This window comes from Carlito syrichta, unplaced genomic scaffold (assembly GCF_000164805.1).
Source record: "Carlito syrichta isolate Samal-C Ts95f unplaced genomic scaffold, Tarsius_syrichta-2.0.1 Scaffold130433, whole genome shotgun sequence".
Taxonomy (NCBI): domain Eukaryota; kingdom Metazoa; phylum Chordata; class Mammalia; order Primates; family Tarsiidae; genus Carlito; species Carlito syrichta.
In genome coordinates this window covers 48,186-67,987 of record NW_007074529.1, presented here as the reverse complement: position 1 = coordinate 67,987, position 19,802 = coordinate 48,186, and the positions used below count along the sequence as shown (strand labels likewise).

General features: G+C 45.3%; 1 protein-coding gene across 1 annotated transcript in view; it reads right to left on the bottom strand.

Moving 5' to 3' along the window:
* EXD2 (exonuclease 3'-5' domain containing 2) overlaps positions 1–14,598 on the bottom strand; it is a 38,979-nt gene extending 24,381 nt beyond the window's left edge. Inside the window, exons 1-2 of the mRNA XM_008049009.1 lie at positions 14,269–14,598; positions 3,345–3,601 (exon numbers count right to left, since the gene is read on the bottom strand). Of these exons, the coding sequence (XP_008047200.1) occupies positions 3,345–3,601; positions 14,269–14,598 (587 nt within the window). The remainder of the gene's footprint in view (positions 1–3,344; positions 3,602–14,268) is intronic.
* Positions 14,599–19,802: the final 5,204 nt, after the last annotated feature.

The window sequence follows — 19,802 nt, the reverse complement described above, 5'->3', positions numbered from 1 at the left end:
AGTTGGAGTCTCACTCTGTTGCCCAGACTAGAGTGCAATGGCACGCTCCCGGCCACCGCAGTCTCAACCTGCTGGGCTCCGGTGATCCTTCCGCCTCAGCCTTCCAAGTAGCTGGAACTACAGGTGCGTGCTACCACACCCGGCTAATTTTTTTGATTTATTGCAGAGATGAGGTCTCGCCAAGTTACCCAGGCAGGTCTCGAACCCACAGGCTCAGGAAATTCACTCACCTCAGCCTCCCAAAGCGCGGGTTTACAGGCTGAGCCACCGAGCCCAGATAAAAGAATAAATTTAAAAAAATTTTTTTTAAATCTAAAGAGTATGAAGAAAAAAATATAGCATTACCACCCTGTTCCAGAAATTTTGCTCCTCCTAGTTGAAAGTCAGTTGAAAGTAGGTCAGGCATGGTGGCTCACACCTGTAATCCCAGCACTTTGGAAGGCCAAGACAGTAGGATCACTTGAGTCCAGGAGTTTGAGACCAGCCTGGGCAACATACGGAAACCTCATCTCTACCAAAAATTAAAAAGGGGCCAGGTGCAGTGGCTCAAGCCTGTAATCCCAGCACTTTGGGAGGCCAAGGTGAAAGGACTGCCTGAGCCCACAGGTTAGAGACCAGCCTGGGCAACTTGGTGAGACGTCATTTCTACAATAAATTTTTTTTAAAAATTAGCCAGGTATGGAAGTACACGCTTGTAGTTCTGGCTACTTGGAAGACTGAGGCAGAGGGATCACCTGAGCCCAGCAGGTTGACGCTGGGGTGACCATGAGCATGCTACTGTACTCCAGTCTGGGCGACAGAGTGAGACTCCAACTCAATAAATAAATAAATAAAATATATTAGCCAGGCATGGTAGCACATGCCCATAGTCCCAGCTACTCAGGAGGCTGACGTGGAAGAACTCGTATTCCCACGAGGTAGAGGTTTCTGTGAGCTGTGACTGTCATGATCATTCCACTGTACTCCAGCCCAGGCAACAGAGCAAGACCCTGACTCACAAAAAAAAAAAAAAAAAAAAAGAAAAGAAAGAAAGAAAGCAACAATGATCATCATGAAAACAGCAGGAGCAATCCCAGCACTATAATGTCAAACTTGTTGCACTGTAATGTCAAAAAATTTTCATTACTAAATATCCAATAATAAAACAAGGATAATTTTTTTTTTTTGAGTTGGAGTCTCACTCTGTTGTCCAGACTGGAGTGCAGCAACACACTCCAGGCCACCGCAGCTTCGACCTGCCGGGCTCCGGCGATCATTCCGCCTCAGCCTTCCAAGCAGCCAGAACCAAAGGCGTGCACTACCATGCCTGGCTAATTTTTTATTTATTGTAGAGAGGAGATCTTGCCAAGTTGCCCAGGTGGGTCTCGAACCCACTGGCTCAGGCAATCCACTTGCCTTGGCCTCCCAAAGTGCTGGGATTATAGGCTGAGCCACTGAGCCCAGCCTAATTTTTAAAACTGTAATAAAATTACACTAAAAAATGAAAGGCCTGATAAAAGTTTCCTTCTTATTTCCAGAAAAGTCCACAGTAATACTCAGTTTCAGCTAAATGGCCATTCTGCATTAGCCATAGAGAGAATCCAATGCACCTCTAATTTCTATATATTCAAAAGATGACTGTGAGTGCACAGAAAAGGATCTGAGGCAACCAATCGGGCGATGTTAGTGCTGGAGGTGATAGTGACGATGACAGTGGCAGAAACCGTTAAAATGTACACAGCACTCTACTGTCCAACACTGTTGTAAGTTCACACAGTTTAACTTATTTAGTTAGTTCTACACCAATCCTAGGAGGTGGGAACATTTTCCTCTCTACTTTATAGACAAGGAAACTGAGGAACAGAGAGGTTTCATACCTTGCCCCTCTGATAAGGGGCAGCTCGGGGACTCCTACCCAGGCATCAGCTCCATGTCAGCTTCTAGCTTCTATCCACACAGCCTCCAGTCGCAGAGTGACAGTAAGCACCTCTGGGAGGCAATGCCAAGGGAGGGGGACTGGGGATTGGCAGCTTTGGCTGCTATACGCCAAATACGTTTACATTTAATATATATCACTTGAAAAAAATGTATACTTCACTAGAAGAGCTTTATTTATATAAGCCAAACTACAAATTAAAATTTATTTTATTTATTCTATTAATATAAGCCAAACTAACAAATCAAAATTTCATTTTATACTAAAAAAAGAATGATAAGCCCAGAATTTAATTGGCCTTCTCCTAGCTTCTGGAATCCTGCAGCCTTCCGTTGTCTGTCATCTGAGGCAGGACAAGAGGCTGTGTCAGCCCATGTTGTCCTAACAACAGCCTGTGCACACAGGAGGAGGCCCTGCCCCCCAAAATCAGACCAGAGTCTAATTTCCACAGGAATAAAATTCTGAGGGAAAGAAGAATCTCTCTTCCTCAGACCAGGGTGAGGACTACCATCACTTCTGGTCTGAGGTGGGGTTTGCAACCCAAATGCTTATCAGGAGGAGTTCAGGTTATGGTGAGAGTAGCGGGGACTCTGGTAATCCAAGCAGAGTACATTCATCTACAGGGGACGGCCACTACCCCGCCAACTGCTGCCATCTGGAGCTACGGACTCAGTGCAGTCAGATCATCTCATTTCTCAAGAGAAGCCAGAAATACACATTTTACATTAAAATCTTTTGCATTTAAAATAGAACTTCCCAAAAATATCATATAGAGAAAAAAATTTAAAAACCATCTGCAGTCCCAATTTAGCCAGCAGGACCATCAGTATATAGTCTGTAGCTTACAAAGTTAGCTTATTAATATTCCATCTAAAAAAGACCAATTCTAGGTAACTAAAGTTTTCTCAGAAATTAGAATGCCAGCAGGTGTAGTGGCTCATGCCTGTAATCCCAGCACTTTGGGAGGCCAGGCCGGAGGATTGCTTGAGCCCAGGAGTTTGAGACCAGCCTGGGCAACATAGTGAGAGAGGCCTTGTCTCTGCAAAAAAATAAAAAAATTAGCCAGGCATGGTGGCACAGGCCTGTTATTCCAACTACTCGGGAGGATGAAGAGGGAGGATTACTTGAGCCCAGGAGTTTGATGCTACAGTAAGCCACGATTGTGCCACTGTACTCCAGTCTGGGAGACTTTGACTCAAAAAAAAGAAAAGGAAAGAAATTGGAATGGCATTCCTGCCAACAAAGATGTAATTAAAAAATAAAAACAAAAAAATTTGGACTATCCCCTCACAAATGCAATACGCCTCTCAGAAGCCTCTAGGTTTCTGAAGATTTCCGAATATCCCTCAATTGATTCCCAGTAATCTGCAAGTCTTGCTAGAACATCTGTCCCACAGCTCAGGAACCCCAGCATTCACACACAGCACACCTCTGCCGCATGGCCAGGTACCGGAGGTCCAGGCACCCCCTGACCACGAGGCCATAGTCCTGCAGAAGCTTGCCGGCGTCTTCGAAACAGCCCACTCCAACCTTGAAGATGGCACCATCTGCCAAGATGTTCAGTAACGTTCTTGGTAGTGTTTTTCCTCCACAGGTCAGCTTGGGCAAGCGAATCAAGACACAGAGGCCGCTAGGGGAGGCCATCTGTAGAAGTGACAGAGGACCGGCTTTGCCCTCCACATTCACCTGCAAAAGAAGAGGACAGGCAGGCTCATAACCGAATGCAGCAGCAAGGACAACATGAAACTGGGAGGCACGTCCCTGTTTCCCAAGGGAGCACCTGACTAGGGTCTCAGCGGAGGCTATGGATAACCCTGTTGTAGCAAACGCGATAGACTTGTAAAGCAACAGCTGAACAGAGGATCCAGGGGCCCAAAAACCATGGATGTGTGCAGTCCATGACACAGAGGTGCCCTGGGACACAGCTGGCAGAGTTGCACAAAACATGCTGGGAGCCAAAGGCCACTGGGTTGAATGCTAAATGACAAACACACTCCTTCCATCACCTGGACTCTAATGTGTGCACAGGTATCTTGGCTCACTCACCCCATTGTCACTGAGTCAGGACTCCATTTTTTAAAAACTACAGTAGGGCCGGGCATGGTGGCTCAAGCCTGTGATCCCAGCATTTTGGGAGGCTGAGGCGAGACGATTGCCTGAGCTCAAGAGTTTGAGACCAGCCTGGGCAACTTGGTGAGACCTCGTCTCTACAGTAAATCAAAAAATAAGCCAGGCGTGGTAGCACACACCTATAGTTCCAAGTACTTGGAAGGATAAAGTAGAAGGATCCCCAGAGCCCAGCAGGTTGAGGCTGCGGTGGCCATGAGCATGCCACTACACTCTAGCCTGGTGCAACAGAGTAAGACTCTGACTCAAAAAAAAAAAAAAAAGCTACAGTAGGAATTACAGTACTGAAAGTGGCATCTGCTAACATAGTGAGTCCTGGTAGCACAAAGTGTTTTCTCAGCATTTGCTAGTCTCAAATTGTGCTCATAAAAGGGAAAAAATGTATACTGAGAAAAAGTTAGGGCCTCTGTATCTTAAGAGATAAAAATAACTTTATATATTAAATGATCTGAGTTTAATCTTCTTGGGATCATGGATAAGTTTGAGAAGATGATGAAAATGAAGGATGTTATCCCTAGAAAAATTCACATACATTTTCGAGGGATTACTGTCTCCCTAAAGCTACCCACACAACCCAGATGAAGTACCCAATATGTTCAGTCCTCAATTTTTAGGAGAATAAACTTAAAAAGCCCACGGGCAAACTTGTTTGACTAGCTAGGTGAGATTAAGGCAAACCCAGGACTCTAACCTACATTATCCAGTCTCTAGACCAGCAGTTATCAAGTGAGAGTGATTTTGCCCCAGGAATATTTGGAAAAGTACAAGTCAGGGAAGAGCCATCCCTGACTTCAGGAACTCGGAATTGCACAGGTAGAAGAGAACACACACAAACACAGACACGCCGTGGCAAATGTCAAGGAGGGATTCAAACAGTGTCACAGGTACTCAGAGAAGGGATATTTCTTAGTTGAAGTGACCAAAATCACAAATAGTCAAGATCACAAGAAACACTGTTTAAAAAAAAAAAGAGGAGGGTCTTGGTCCTTGGTGTCTCCTTTAGGGTTAGTGAAACGACGATTGACCCACAGTGGCCCTGGGTTTTCTTCTCAGGAGCTGCTCTGCCAATGAGGCCTACCTAGAGCCTCGACAAAGCATGCCAGCTTCACCTCAAAAGTGCCTAAGTCTTGGGACCCAGCCAAGGTCAAAAGACAAGAAATATGCTTGTTTTTTCTTTTTTTTTGAGTTGGAGTCTCACTCTGTCACCCAGTCTAGAGTGCAGTGACATGTTCACGGCCACTGCAGCCTCGACCTTCTGGGCTCAGGTGATCCTTCTACCTCAACCTTCCAAGTAGCTGGAACTACAGGCATACACCACCACACCCACCTAATTTTTTGATTTATTGTAGAGATAAGGTCTCATCAAGTTGCCCAGGCTAGTCTAGAATTATAGGCATGAGCCACTGCACCCAGCCTGGTTCCTGTTTTCTTTTCTTTTTTTTTTTTTTTTGAGTTAGAGTCTCACTCTGTCGCCCAGACTGGAGTGCAGTGGCCGCTGCTGGCCATCGCAGCCTCGACCTATTGGGCTCCGGCGATCCTTCCAAGTAGCTGGAAATACAGGCACACGCTACCACGCCCAGCTAATTTTTTGATTTATTGTAGAGATGAGGTCTTGTCAAGTTGCCTAGGCGGGTCTCCAACCTGTGGGCTCAGGCAATTCACTTACCTCAGCCTCCCAAAGCACGGGATTACAGGCTGAGCCACTGAGCAGGCTCCTGTTTTCTAATAATTAATATTGACATAACCAAATTGCCTTTTTAAAAATTAATGAGTAGGTTGGGTGTGGTGGGTGACTGTAATCCCATCACTTTGGGAGGCTGAGGTGGGAGGATCACTTGAGCCCAGGGTTTTAAGACCAGCCTGGGCAACCTGGCAAAATCTTGTCTCTACAAAAAATTTTAAAAGTACATGGGTGTGGCGGTACACACCTGCAGTCCCAGCTACTCAGGAGGCTAAGGCAGAAGGATCGCCTGAGCCCAGGAAGTCAAGGCTGCCGTGAGTCATGATTGTCGTGACCAGGCCACTGCACTCCAGCCTGAAGACAGAGTGAGACCCCAGCCCAAAAAAAAAGAAAAGAAAGAAAATTAAGCCAGGCTCAGTGGCTCAGCCTGTAATCCCGTGCCTTAGGAGGCTGAGGTGAGTGGATTGCCTGAGCCTGAAGGTTCGAGGCCCGCCTGGGCAACTTGGCGAGACCTCATCTCTACAATAAGTCAAAAACTAGCTGGGTGTGGTAGCGCGCGCCTGTAGTTTCAGCTACTTGGAAGGTTGAGGCGGAAGGATCGCCAGAACCCAGCAGGTCGAGGCTGCGGTGGCCAGGAGAGTGCCACTGCACTCCAGTCTGGGTGATACCAACTAAAAAAAAAAAAAGAAAATTAATGAGAAGTTCCCTGCCTCTCTCTTTAACATCAGTTTTCTCTAAGAAAAGGCTAAAAATCTCTACTTCTAATATTCAATACTGCTAATTTGACATAAAACTCCCTGCAAATTCCTAGGGTCAGATCTCTATACATCTATAGTTAGGTCCCACTGTCTAAAATGCATTAAATTTCTTGTTAGTATAGTGATGAGTTAAAAAAAAATGGAATGCATTAAATAGATAACTGGATAGACAGGTAAATTGAGTTTTCTTTTTTTTAAGTCAGAGTCTCACTCTGTCGCCCAGGCTGGAGTGCAATGGCATGCTCACAGCCACCGCAGCCTCGACCTGCTGGGCTTAGGCAATCCTTCCATCTCAGCCTTCCAAGTAGCTGGAACTACAGGCACGCACCACCACACCTGGCTAATTTTTTGATTCATTGTAGAGATGCGGTCTTGCCAAGTTGCCCAGGCTGGTCTCGAACCAGCGGGCTCAGGCAATCCTCTCACCTCAGCCTCTCAAAGTGCTGTGATTACAGGCATGAGCCACTGCACCTCGCCAAGTTGTCTTTTCTTTTTCTTTTTTTAAGTTGGAATCTCACTCCGTCATCCAGGCTAGAGTACAGTGGCACGCTCATGGCCGCCCCAGTGTCTACTGGCTGGGCTCTGGCGATCCTTCTGCCTCAGTCTTCCAAGTAGCTGGAACTCAAACTTTATATGGGTTGATTAATCAAATAAAATAGATATATATAACATATATTTACTTATAAATTACACATATGTAGTACAAAAGGTGTTATATGCATTATCAAAGATTTACAAAAGCAAAATTTTCAAAGGAACGATATCATCAATCTTTTTTTTTTTTTTTTTTTTGAGTCAGAGTCTCACTCTTTCGCCCAGGCTGGAGTGCAGTGGTATGCTCACGGCTCACTATAGCCTCAACCTATTGGGCTCAGGTGATCCTTTTGCCTCAGCCCCCCATTATCTGGGACTACAGGTGTGCACCACCATGCCTGGCTAATTTTTAAAAATTTTTTTGTAGAGACAAAGTCTTGCTATGTTGCCCAGATCGGTCTCAAACTTCTGGGCTCAAGCAATCCTCCCACCTTGGCCTCCCAAAGTGCTAGGATTACAGGCATGAGTCACCATGTCCAGCCTCTATCAATAATTATAGATAAAATTTCTTGGGTTTTTTTTTTTTTTTTTTTTTGAGTTGGAGTCTCACTCCGTCGCCCAGGCTGGAATGCAGTGGCACACTCATAGCTACCCCAGTGTCGACCTGCTGGGCTTCAGCATATAGACAAAATTTCTAACCCTTATCTGTGTTTCAGTGATTCCTCCTTTCAGGGAAGCCAGAGGATAATCCATTTTAGCCTCATTATCCTTAAAATTTCAGAGCTGATTAAGTTTCTGGAAAGGCTCATGATTCTTTTCTTTTCTTTTTTTTTTTTTTTTGAGTCAGAGTCTCACTGTTGCCCAGGCTGGAGTACAGTGGCACACTCAAGGCTACTGAAGCCTCAACCTGCTAGGCTCAGGCAATTCTTCTGCCTCAGTTTTCCAAGTAGCTGGAACCACAGGTGCACGCCACTACACCCAGCTGATTATTTGATTTATTGTAGAGACAAGGTCTTACCAAGTTGTCCGGTTTGGTTTCAAACCCATGGGCTCAGGCACTCCTCTCACCTTAGCCTCCTAAAGTACTAGGATTTACAGCCGTGAGCTACCATGCCCAGCTGGCTCATGATTCTTTTTTTTTTTTTTTTTTTGAGTTGGAGTCTCACTATGTCACTCAGACTGTAGTGTAGTGGCACGCTCCCGGCCACCGCAGCCTCAGCCTGCTGGGCTCTAGTGATCCTTCCGCCTCTGACTTCCAAGTAGCCGGAATTACAGGCGCACGCTACCACGCCCGGCTAATTTTTGATTTATTGTAGAAACAAGGTCTCGCCAAGTTGCCCGGGTGGGTCTCAAACCCTTGGGCTCAGGCAATCCACTTGCCTTGGCCTCCCAAAGTTCTGCCTCATGATTCTTTAAATGACCCCTGGAGGGCAGCAGAGAGTGATGAATAATATGGGACCCTCCTCTGGACTGGAACAGGTTAGCTAACGTGCTCCCCCTGCCTGTGGAGCTGATTTCTCAGTTAAGCTTAGACTAGACTCTGAGATAGGAAAGAGCCTGCCTTGTTCAAGCCACAGGATGAAGCCCAGCATGGCTGCAATTCAACAAGAGGAGGACAGAAGAGAGTAGGAGGAAAACAACTAAGTAACGGGAGGGAAGCCGGGCATTACGTAGTTAAAAGACACCCTGGGTTTTACTCTAGGCAATGGGAGGTCTCAGGCAGAGGACGAACATGACCTGATCTGCATTTTTTTTTCTTTTATTTCTATCCTGTGATCTGCATTTTTAGACAAGATTGGACGCGTTTAGGGTGTTATGGCTGTAGACGAGCTGCATTTTGAAATCTGTAAAAGCCCACTTTGGTTACTGTACAGAGAAAGGATTGCAAGTGCAGAAGGGTCAAAGCAGGGGGGCAGTCAGGAGAAGGCAGCTGCCATGACCCAAGTGGAGACACTAAGGCCTGGGCCAAGGCAGAGAGAGGAGAAGTGGAGAAGCAAGAGATTCCAACTTCTTAAGGACAGCACTGACAGTGCTCCTAAATGGGAAGGAAAGGTTCAATTAAGGGGAAGGAAGTGAACCCAGGCAGGCCAGAGGTCTGGCCTGAAAAGGACAGTCTCAGGAAAATGCATCAATTATTTACACCTGTTGAGCAACGACATCTGTGGCCAGAGTACCAGAAAGATCAAGGAGTCAGGGGACCAGAAAAGTATTCAACATCTCTACCCCACCACCTCAGGAGGAAGGCAGTGCCAGTATCTAAATAGGACAGGACCCCCACCTTGCCCAGGCGACTTATTCACAGTTAGGGATCTGGGAACCCACACCCCTACCTAGTGGCATGCTGTGTTATTTCCTGCTTTGTAGAACCACCTGTTTGAATTATCACATACTTTTTCATTAAAGGAATTTTTTCATTAAAGGAATTTAACTGCCTGTTTATTTCTGACTTGCAACCACATCACCAGCCTGTTGAACAATACTTAGGGAAAAGGATGTCCCCCTATTCTAATCTTAAGTGAGGAAGATTAGAGAAGACACAGGTTTGGGAAGAAAAAGCACAAGTTTGAGATGACTAATGGGCATTCAAGGGCAGATATCAAGTAGACAGGTGGATCTAAAGGCTGGAGTTCCACCGGGCTTGGTGGCTCAGCCTGCAATCCCAGCACTTTGGGAGGCCAAGGTGAGAGGATTGCCTGAGCCCACAGGTTCAAGACCCACCCAGCCAACTTGGCTAGACCTCATCTCTACAACAAATCAAAAAAATTAGCTGGGCGTGGTAGTGCGTGCTTGTAGTCTTGGCTACTTGGAAGGTGGAAGGATCGCCACAGACCAGGAGGGCAAGGCTGCGGTGGCCGGGAGAGTGCCACTGCCCTCCAGCCTGGGTGACAGAGTGACTCCAACTCAAAAATAAATAAATAAAGGCTGGAGTTCTCATGTGGAGTCAGCAGCATATCAGTTATGCTTAAAACCGTAAAACTGGATGAGATTACAGGAAAAGAATGTAGGCTAGAGGACACAAAGGAGTGGCCCATCGGCCCAACTGCTGACTCACAGACATGTTTTTATTATTATATTATTTCTGATCTCCACATATTTAAAAACGTGTTTCAGAATTTTTTTTGTTTGTTTTTGTTTTTTTTGAGTTGGAGTCTCACTCTGTCACCCAGACTGGAGTGCAGTGGCCGCTACTGGCCACCATAGCCTCGACCTGCTGGGCTCCGGCGATCCTTCCATCTCAGCCTTCTGAGTAGTCGGAATTACAGGCGTGCGCTACCACACCCGGTTAATTTTTTCATTTTATTGTAGAGATGAGGTCTCGCTTGCCCAGGCGGGTCTCGAACCCGCAGGCTCAGGCAACCCACTCACCTCAGCCTCCCAAAGGCACGGGATTATAGGCTGAGCCACCGAGCCTGGCTTCGGAATTTTTTAATTAACAGAGTTCACATTTCTAAAAATGCAATTCCTAGGCCTCTCTTTAAAGAACTGGACAATTTGGCAACACTTGGCTTGAGGGCAGCTTCCTTGTTTATATGAGGCCTGACTTCTCTAATTCACCACAATGTCTCCTCAGGTGAAGCCAACTGGCATCTTCCATTTACTATCATATTTGTAGAGCACACTGTTTACTAATACAAAGAAATACTTCTCAGGACCTACATCTATCAAAACTAGAGAAATGGGCCAGGCGCAGTAGCTCAGGCCTGTAATAAAGAGAGGTTGAATTAGTGCCACTACTTGGGGAAACAGCTGAACACTCATATGGAAAGGTAACATTAAACCACCTTGGAAAACCATTTAGCATCATCTATATAAGTCAAAGACACACACACGGGCACGTGTGCATATACACACACACACACACACACACACACACAGACCCAGAACTCCACTCATAGGTACATATGTCCAATAATCATGTGTAAATATTCATTTGCAGCATTCTTTGCAAAAGTCCCAAAATGTAAATCACCCAAATGCCTACCAATAATGGAATGGACAAATAAACCATGGTATGTCTGTACAATGGAATACTATATGGCAGTGAATCATAGTGAGACACAACATAGATAAATCTCATAAACACATCTGTCAAAAAAAACTGGACACAAACAATATATACTCAATGAGTTCATTTATATTAAATTTTTTAAAAGACAAAACTAAATTACAGTGCTTAGGGTGGCATGCCTAAGTAATAAAAGAAAACGAGAAAGAAGTTAGTATGAAACAGAATACAAAGGCCCTCGGAGGATAGTAACTGCAAGGAGCACCAAGGGAGCTTCTGGAGTCCTCCAAATCTTGTGCTTCTTGGCCCAGCTTCAGTTACACAGCTGCTCTCTCTGCACACACCACTTAGCTGTTTATTTTTGTTTCAGGCACTTTTCTTGATGTGTCATACCACTAAAAGGCTAAAAAAAAAAAAAAAAAAAGACTCAAGGGGCAAGTTAAGCAGCAGATTGGACAAAGCTACCTCAAGAAAACGGGAACTGTGAAGAAGACCTGAAGAAAGTATGGAGAATGAATCTGGAAAGACTAAGACAATTAAACGTCACATGCCAGCAAGAAAGAAGAAGAAAACAAACAGAATCAAGGCAATCTTCAAAGAGAATTCTTAAGTTGATGAAAGACATCAACCCTCACGTCCAGATACTTCTCTGAATCCCAGGCTGGAAAAACAAAAAGAAAACACCTAGACTCATCACAGTGAACCTTCAGAACCACAAACTCAAAGGGAAAGTCTTAAAGAGAACTATGAAAAAACTCAAGTATCTACCAAGAATCAACACGTAGATGAAGTTATCTTCAACAGCAACAATAGAAGCCAGAAGACAGTGACATATTTTTTTTTGTTGTTTTGTTTTGTTTTAAAACAGTTTATTAGTGAGAAGAAGAGATGCAAAAAGGAAGATTCATGGCAAAAAGACCTGCCATGGGTAAGTTTCTCAAAAAAGAAAAATAGCCTGGAATACTCTCTTGAAAATGATAAATTGCCAAGCTAGAATTTTAGAGTCACAGAAACTGTCTTTCAAGATTAGGAGCAAGCCGGGCTCGGTGGCTCGGCCTATAATCCCATGCCTTGGGAGGCTGAGGTGAGTGGATTGCCTGAGCCTGCGGGTTTGAGACCCGCTTGGGCAACTTGGTGAGACCTCATCTCTACAATAAATCAAAAAATTAGCTGGGCATGGTAGTGTGCGCCTGTAGTTCCAGCTACTTGGCAGGCTGAGGCGGAAGGAGATTGCCGGAGCCCAGCAGGTGGAGGCTGCAGTGGCCAGGGGTGGCCACTGCACTCCAGTCTAGGTGACAGAGTGAGACTCCAACTCAAAAAAAAAAAAAAAAGATTAGGAGCAAAATAAAGACATTTTCAGAATGACAAAGACAGTTCATTATCCACGAGCTTTCCAGAAATGACCATAAGGAAAAAGATCCCCAAAAAGTCTGAGATATAAGAAAAGACAAGCAAAGAAAGGGTAAACACTTTGATAAATCTAAACAAATACTGGCTATACAAAGCAAGAAAAAAAAAACAATAATAACCAAACAAGCCCTCACATGAATGTGGACAAAACAGAAAGTGAGCCAGGCACAGTGGCTCAGGCCTGTAATCCCAGCACTTTGGGAGACCAGGGCAAGAGGACTGCCTGAGCCCATGGGTTCGAGACCAGCCTGGGCAACAGTGAGACCTCGTCTCTACAATAAATCAAAAAATTAGCTGGGCTTTGTGATGCACACCTGTAGCTCCAGCAACTTGGAAGGCTGAGGCAGAAGGATCACCTGAGCCCAGCAGGTCGAGGCTGTGTGGCCGTGAGCATGCCACTGCACTTCAGCCTGGGTGGTAGAGTAAGACTCCAACTCAAAAAAAAAAAGAAACAGAAAGTGGAACAGGGATGGAGGAATCAAGAGAGCAAGAGTGATTGACTTTTTCAAGAGGCTTCTTTGTGACAGCAATCAGAAAAATGCAGTCACACATGAAGGGAGATGTGGCATCCAACACGAGTTCAACACATACCAAAAGCCAACTCGCTGAAATCTCAGATGATCAACACTGTTAAGCAATAAATCACTTTTAATTAAAGTATGTACATTCTCTAGAAATGATGCCATTGCACACCTAGTAGACTATAGTATGGTGTACACAAAGCTTTTATATGCACTGAGAAACCAAAGAACACACAAGCTTTGCTTTATTGCAGTATTCGTTTTATTGCAGTAGTCTGGAACCAAACTTACACTACCTCAGAGTTATGCCTGTGCTATGAAAATTAAATTAGATTACGCAAGCAAAACAGCAGAGTTCAAAGTTTGTTTTTTGTTGTTTTATTTATTTATTATTATTTTTTTTTTTTGAGTTGAAGTCTCACTCTGTCACCCAGACTGGAGTGCAGTGGCCGCTCCCGGCCACTGCAGCCTCAACCTGCTGGGCTCCGGCGATCCTTCCGCCTCAGCCTTCCAAGTAGCTGGAACTACAGGCGCGTGCTGCCACACCCAGCTAGTTTTTGACTTATTGTAGAGATGAGGTCTCACCAAGTTGCCCAGGCAGGTCTTGAACCCGCAGGCTCAGGCAATCCATTCACCTCAGCCTCCCAAAGCACTGGGATTACAGGCTGAGTCACCCAGCGCGGATGAGTGCAAAGTTTTAAGTAGACAATGTTTCAAATGTCAGCTGTTATCTTATCTTATTTTTTTGTTGTTTTTAGTGAGAAAGCAGGATTTATTAAGAGGACAGAAAAGCTCCCAGAGTGGGAGGGGATCCAAAGGGGTTACACTGTTATCTTTTAAAATTCAAGTAATAATTCCTACATAAACAGGCCTCAACATCTTCTCCATGAAGATATCCTTATGAAAATGCTATTAGAGACATTAATAGTGGCTAATAGCTAATGAGCACATTCTGCATGTTAAAACTGTACTGAAGCCTTTAGAGGGGCTGTCTATAGGAATTCTCAGATAAGCCACTGGAGGAGGCAGGTACCATGGCACCCCTACTACGAACAGTCAGCTGAGACAAAGAGAGGTGAGCAGCCTGCCCCAGCCCCCAGAATAAGTGGTGGAGACAGAACTGTCGGGTCTGTGTAGCTCAGAACACTGATCACCAGCACTCCCCATCCTGAGGTGGGCAGCGGCTAAGACCGACTCACAAGCAAGCTGAGGACAAGCTAGCTGTTCCTTGCCTTACTCTCTGCTTAACCACCCAAGGTTCCTCGTTGGAAAAGTGGAAGACAGATATGTTTCTTGACTTTTGCTTTTTAACTTACCCACTCGCAGTCGATGCCAAGCACTGGAAGATCTTCTAGCTCACGTCTAAGCAAGGACTCGACGTGATCCCACTCGGCCTCCTGAGACACCGTCACCACCTCTGCCTGGAGGAGCTGCTCCTGCCACGCGGCCTGGGGGGCACTGGGGGGCAGCTGGGCCTCATTCGCAGGGGGTGGCTCACGACTGCCTGGCCCCTCCTGCAGCTGCTGCTGGGTGGCCCGACTGCTTTTACCCCTCCGACGCTGGATGCCTTTCCAGAGGACAAACCCCCCCACAGCCACACCCAGAAGGGTGGTCACTGTCAAAGCCACCAAGTTCTGTCTAGACATTTTCAACTCTGTTACTGTTTAGGAAGGTACATCACTAATCCCACAATCTGCAAAACAAATGCAAAAAGATATTTATACAGAATATAAACAAGCTTTCTCCTAAACGGGGTCCCATTTATAATCTCTGTGTCTACAAACTAAAACAACTGCTATACATTTCTACAGGAAACAGTAATACTTTAATTTTTTCATTTTTGTACTCTGTCCTCCATGCCTAAATCCATCCTTGCTCCAGAAAGGTCCCTGCCCTCTGACAGTGGCCCAGGGCTCCCATACCGATGTAAAATCATATCAGACAAAATAATAAGCTAGATTCTCACTTCCAATTGCTGATTTGTGATTTTTTAATGGATCTTCTTCAAAGTGTTTGCACTTTAAACCTTTAATGCCTAACAGTTGAGTGAAAGCTTTTGCTTCTCAATTAAAAAAAAAAAATTTCAACCATCAGTAAGTTGGTGGGGCAATTTTCTCACTTCTCTGGAAGGTGTGGGCAGTGGGGGAGTGGAGGAAACAGGCTTAAGGAAACACTTGCTGTTGCTCCAGAAATCTCACAGTTCTCCATAGAAACGGAGTCCATTCTTTCTTGCAGGGTACAGCAGGACAGCACAAAAGAGAAGAGAGAAAAGAAAACAGAAGGGCGGAGCTTAGAGAGAGCTCCAAGGTGCTGGGGGAGGCTGCAAACTGAGCCATCCACAGGGCCAGGCCCACGTTAATAAACGAATCAAGCTAGGGGCTTTCTCCATGTATGTTTTGTTTTCCCATTTTCAAGAACCCTATCACTGCACTCCTAAAATAACAACAGTAAATGGTAAGTGGCCCCTGGCCCAGGGACAAGGAGAAAGCCTGGCCCAGAATCCAGCAGAGCGGATTGACCCTGTAAAGAAGAGCGTGGCCTGGCACTCTGCGTAGCCAGGCGTCAGGTATCTGCATTTTACATGAAATGTCACCACTTTTATTTTTATGTATTTATTTATTTTGAGTTGGAGTCTCACTCCATCTCCCAGGCTGTAGTTCAGTGGCACGCTCACGGACACTCCAGCATCGACTAGTTGGGCTCAGGCAATCCTTCCACCTCAGCCTTCCAAGCAGCCAGAAAAACAGGCGCGCGCTACCACGCCTGGATAATTTTTTGGTTTATTGTAGAGATGAGGTACCGCCAAGTTGCCCAGGCTGTTCTCAAACCTCACCTCTGCCTCCCAAAGTGCTGGGATTACAGGCTTGAGCCACCGCGCCTGGCCTATGCCTATGTCACCACTTTTAAGTGTCGGCAATAAATATGCAGATTTAAAACCTATTGTGCCAGTCAGACAAAACACTCTGGACTACTCATCTGTGGGCTCCAGCCTAAAACCCAGCTGCCCAGAGACAGAGCCACCATCTGCATCCTGCCTACACTCCTCCACGGCTCAAGGTGTCCACTTGGTGTGCACTGTTATTATAGCTTTTCAAAAGTTGCAACAACAAATTTTTTTAAATAATTTCATATTTACAACAAACCTGGATCATAATGCCTATAGAGATATTCAGCTACTAGAGAAGAAAAAAGAAATCAGCAATTAGTATAATAATGAAAAATGGAAACACAGCAGCTATGCTGTTTTCAAAAACACTTTACTTCACAAACTGTACTAGGTCCTTCCTATGCATCTCTTCTAGGACTTTTATTGAAGAGGAAACTGAGGGTTCATGAAATTAAATAACTTGTGCAGAGAAACTTCTGGTTAAAATAATCTGAGAAGACACAAAAAAATTCTTCCTCTCCCACTCTAAACACGAATGCTGGTGAAAACATTAAAAAGATAAAAATGTAATACACAACTAAGTTAAAAAATAATAATAATAATAATAAAGAAAAAGAGGCCGAGATCGGTGCTCAGCCTATACTCCCGCGCCTTTGGGAGGCTGAGGTGAGTGGAATGCCTGAGCCCGCGGGTTCGAGATCCACCTGGGCAACTTGGCGAGACCTCATCTCTACAGTAAATCAAAAAATTAGCCAGGCGTGGTAGCACGCACTTGTAGTTCCAGCTACTTGGAAGGTTGAGGAGGAAGGATCACCGGAGCCCAGCAGGTCGAGGCTGCGGTGGCCGGGAGCGTGCCACTGCACTCCAGTCAGGGCGACAGAGTGAGACTCCAACTCAAAAAAAAAAAGAAAAGAAAAAGAAAAAGAGAGAGAGAGGGGAATCATCAAGTGCCAGAAACAAAAATGAGAACCCACAGTGGGAGGAGATGAGACTTGGCAGAGGCCAAACTCACCCCAGTCCAGCACCAAGGTATGTCACCCACCCAGGGACAGAAGTCTAAGCCACAGGCCCGGGACACAGCTGGAATCCTGGAGTGTGCCACCCTGTCCACAAACAGAGATCTGAAGTGCCCATCCACCTGGGCTCAGACTAATCATGTGAACAGAGCCTCTCACAGGAGGGAATCCCTCACACCTACACTTGGAGCAGGGAGGGTCCAAGTTCACGTGGGCCTAATAGCAGGAAAGACACTAAATTAAAACTGCCCTGGAATGAATAAGCCCTGCTGGAACCAGACAGAGTCCATCATAAAAAGCATGTATATGTGTGTTTCTGCTTCATAGGAAACATGCGTGACAGTCATGGAAGACAGTCATGGAATCCCCAGAAGAGGATTCACAGATGAATCAAAACAAAGCCCTAAAGCCAATAAAAACAGTTCATAGAGCATCAAAGACTTCCATACCTGTGGTCTAACAGGGACATGAAAAGAAGAATATTCAGAGCTATTAAAGAAATAGTATCTAAAACATGTACAGGAGACAAAAAATTTTAAATGCAGATATTCTAGATATGAAAAATATTAATCAGCAAAAAAAATTTTTTTTTGAGTTGGAGTCTCACTCCGTCACCCAGACTGGAGCGCAGTGGCCACTCCCGGCCACCGCAACCACGACCTGCTGGGCTCCAGCGATCCTTCCGCCTCAGCCTTCCAAGTAGCTGGAACTACAGGCGTGCGCTACCATGCCTGGCTAATTTTTTGATTTATTGTAGAGATGAGGTCTCACCAAGTTGCCCAGGCGGGTCTTGAACCCGCGGGCTCAGGCAATCCCCTCCTCAGCCTCCCAAGGCGTGGGATTACAGGCTGAGCCACCGAGCCCGGTTAATCAAAAAAATTTTAAACTCAATACTCAATAGGTTAAACATCAGATCAGACATATGGAGAGAGAATGAATTGAAGAAAAAAAGTCTGAGGAAGTCACCAAAATGTGGCACAGAGAGATAAAGAGGAAGAAAACACAATACAGCAGAGACATGGAGAATGGACAGAGAAACTCCAATATTCATGAAATAAAGATCTAGATGCTGGGTGTGGGAGCTCACGCCTGCAATCCCAGCACTTTGGGAGGCCAAGGCAGGAAAATCACTTGAGCCCAGGAGTTCGAGACCAGCCTGGGCAACATAGCCAGACCTCATCTCTACAAAAAATACAAAAATTAGCCAGGCATGGTGACATGTACCTGTAATCCCAGCTACTTGGAAGGCTGAAGTGGGAGAATTGCTTGAGGCCAGGAGGTCAAGGCTGCAGTGAACCAGGATGGCACCACTGCACTCCAGCTTGGACCACAAAGTGAGACTCTGTCCCCTCCCCACTTAAAAAAACAAAAAACTAAACCAAAAAAAAATTGGAGCCATGCTTAACAAGTTCTGGCCTGATCATGCTGTTCTTTGAACTCTGGCCAGGCCATGTTTTGGCCCCCTTCCCACCATGGGGAGGTGAGGTGACTCTTTCCTTTCTCTCTCCCTAATCTACTTTCTAAGTGAACTATATTTTCCAATCTAAAAGATTTGGAATGTTTTAAGAGGGTCACATTTGGTACCATCCTCTGAGTCCCAAGTTGGATAAATTAAATCTATCCACAAAAAAGACCTGTATAAGAATGTCTACAGCAATTTCATTCATAAACCCAGGTGGCACGTTCATACCATGGAGTTCCACTCAGCAATAACAAGGAATAAACTACTGACACATGCAAAACCGACAGTCTCAAATAACTTTATGCTGAGCTAAAGTAGCCAGGTACAGAAGAGATTCATATGGTACTATCTAAAGTTCTAGAACAGCTAAAACTACTCTATGGTAGAAAAAATCTAAACAGTGGTTGCTTCTGGGGGAAGGAGGGACAGGAAAGAGGCATTTAAGCTGAGCTGTCAGTGACCAAAGGAGCCAATCATGCCAGATTCTAAGGAAGAGCATTTCAGGCATGAGGAACTTTCTGGAATGGTGGTAAAGTTCCACCTCTTGATGGGGCTCGGGTTACACAGGAGTATGCATTTGTTAAAAGTCAGGGATCAGCTCATACCTGTAACCCCAGCACTTTGGGAGGCCAAGGTGAGAGGACTGCCTGAGCCCAAGGTTTGAGACCAGCCTGGGCAACTTGGTCCTCATCTCTACAATAAATGGGCAACCTGTAGCCTCATCTCTACAATAAATCAAAAAATTAGCCAGACATGGTGGCTATTTTTTATTTTTTGTAGAGATGAGATCTTGCTACGTTGCCCTGGCTGGTCTCAAACTCCTGAGGTCAAGCAGTTCTCCCCCTCAGCCTCTCAAAGTGCTGGGATTACAGGTGTGAGCCATTATGCGTGGCCAGATGTTCAATTCTTTTATACAAAAATTTCAAAAATAAGAATAGCTGTAATTCCACCTGTAATTCAGCTACTTGGAAGGTTGAAGCGGAAGAATCACCTGAGCCCAGAAGGTTGAGGCTGCAGTAGCCATGAGTGTGCCACTGAACTCCAGCCTGGGCGACAGAATGAGACTCTGACTCAAAAAATAAAATAAAATAAAAAGTCAGGGATAGTTCTGATGTTTCTCCTGTGGGCCTGACTGATGGCAGCACCTCTGTTGGTTCATCCACCGTCTATCTTTTCCACTAGAAGTAAAACCCATAAGAACAGGAACCTTAACTGCTTGTCACCACCACATCTCCAGTGACTAGCACAGAGCTGATAATACTCAGCAAATGCTTGCTGAATGAATGAATCTCAGTTAGAGGTATTTAACATTTTTATGATAACGATCTCAAATTCCCTTTCTAAGCTTGGTGCTGGCAAGAGGCAATATGGCTCAACACTGGGCTGGGAGCCAGAGATCGAACCTTGCCAAGGGTTTGCTCTGGGATCCAGACCTCTCACCATCTCCCATTACTGAAACAGTCGGCCATTCTTATTTTTGAATAT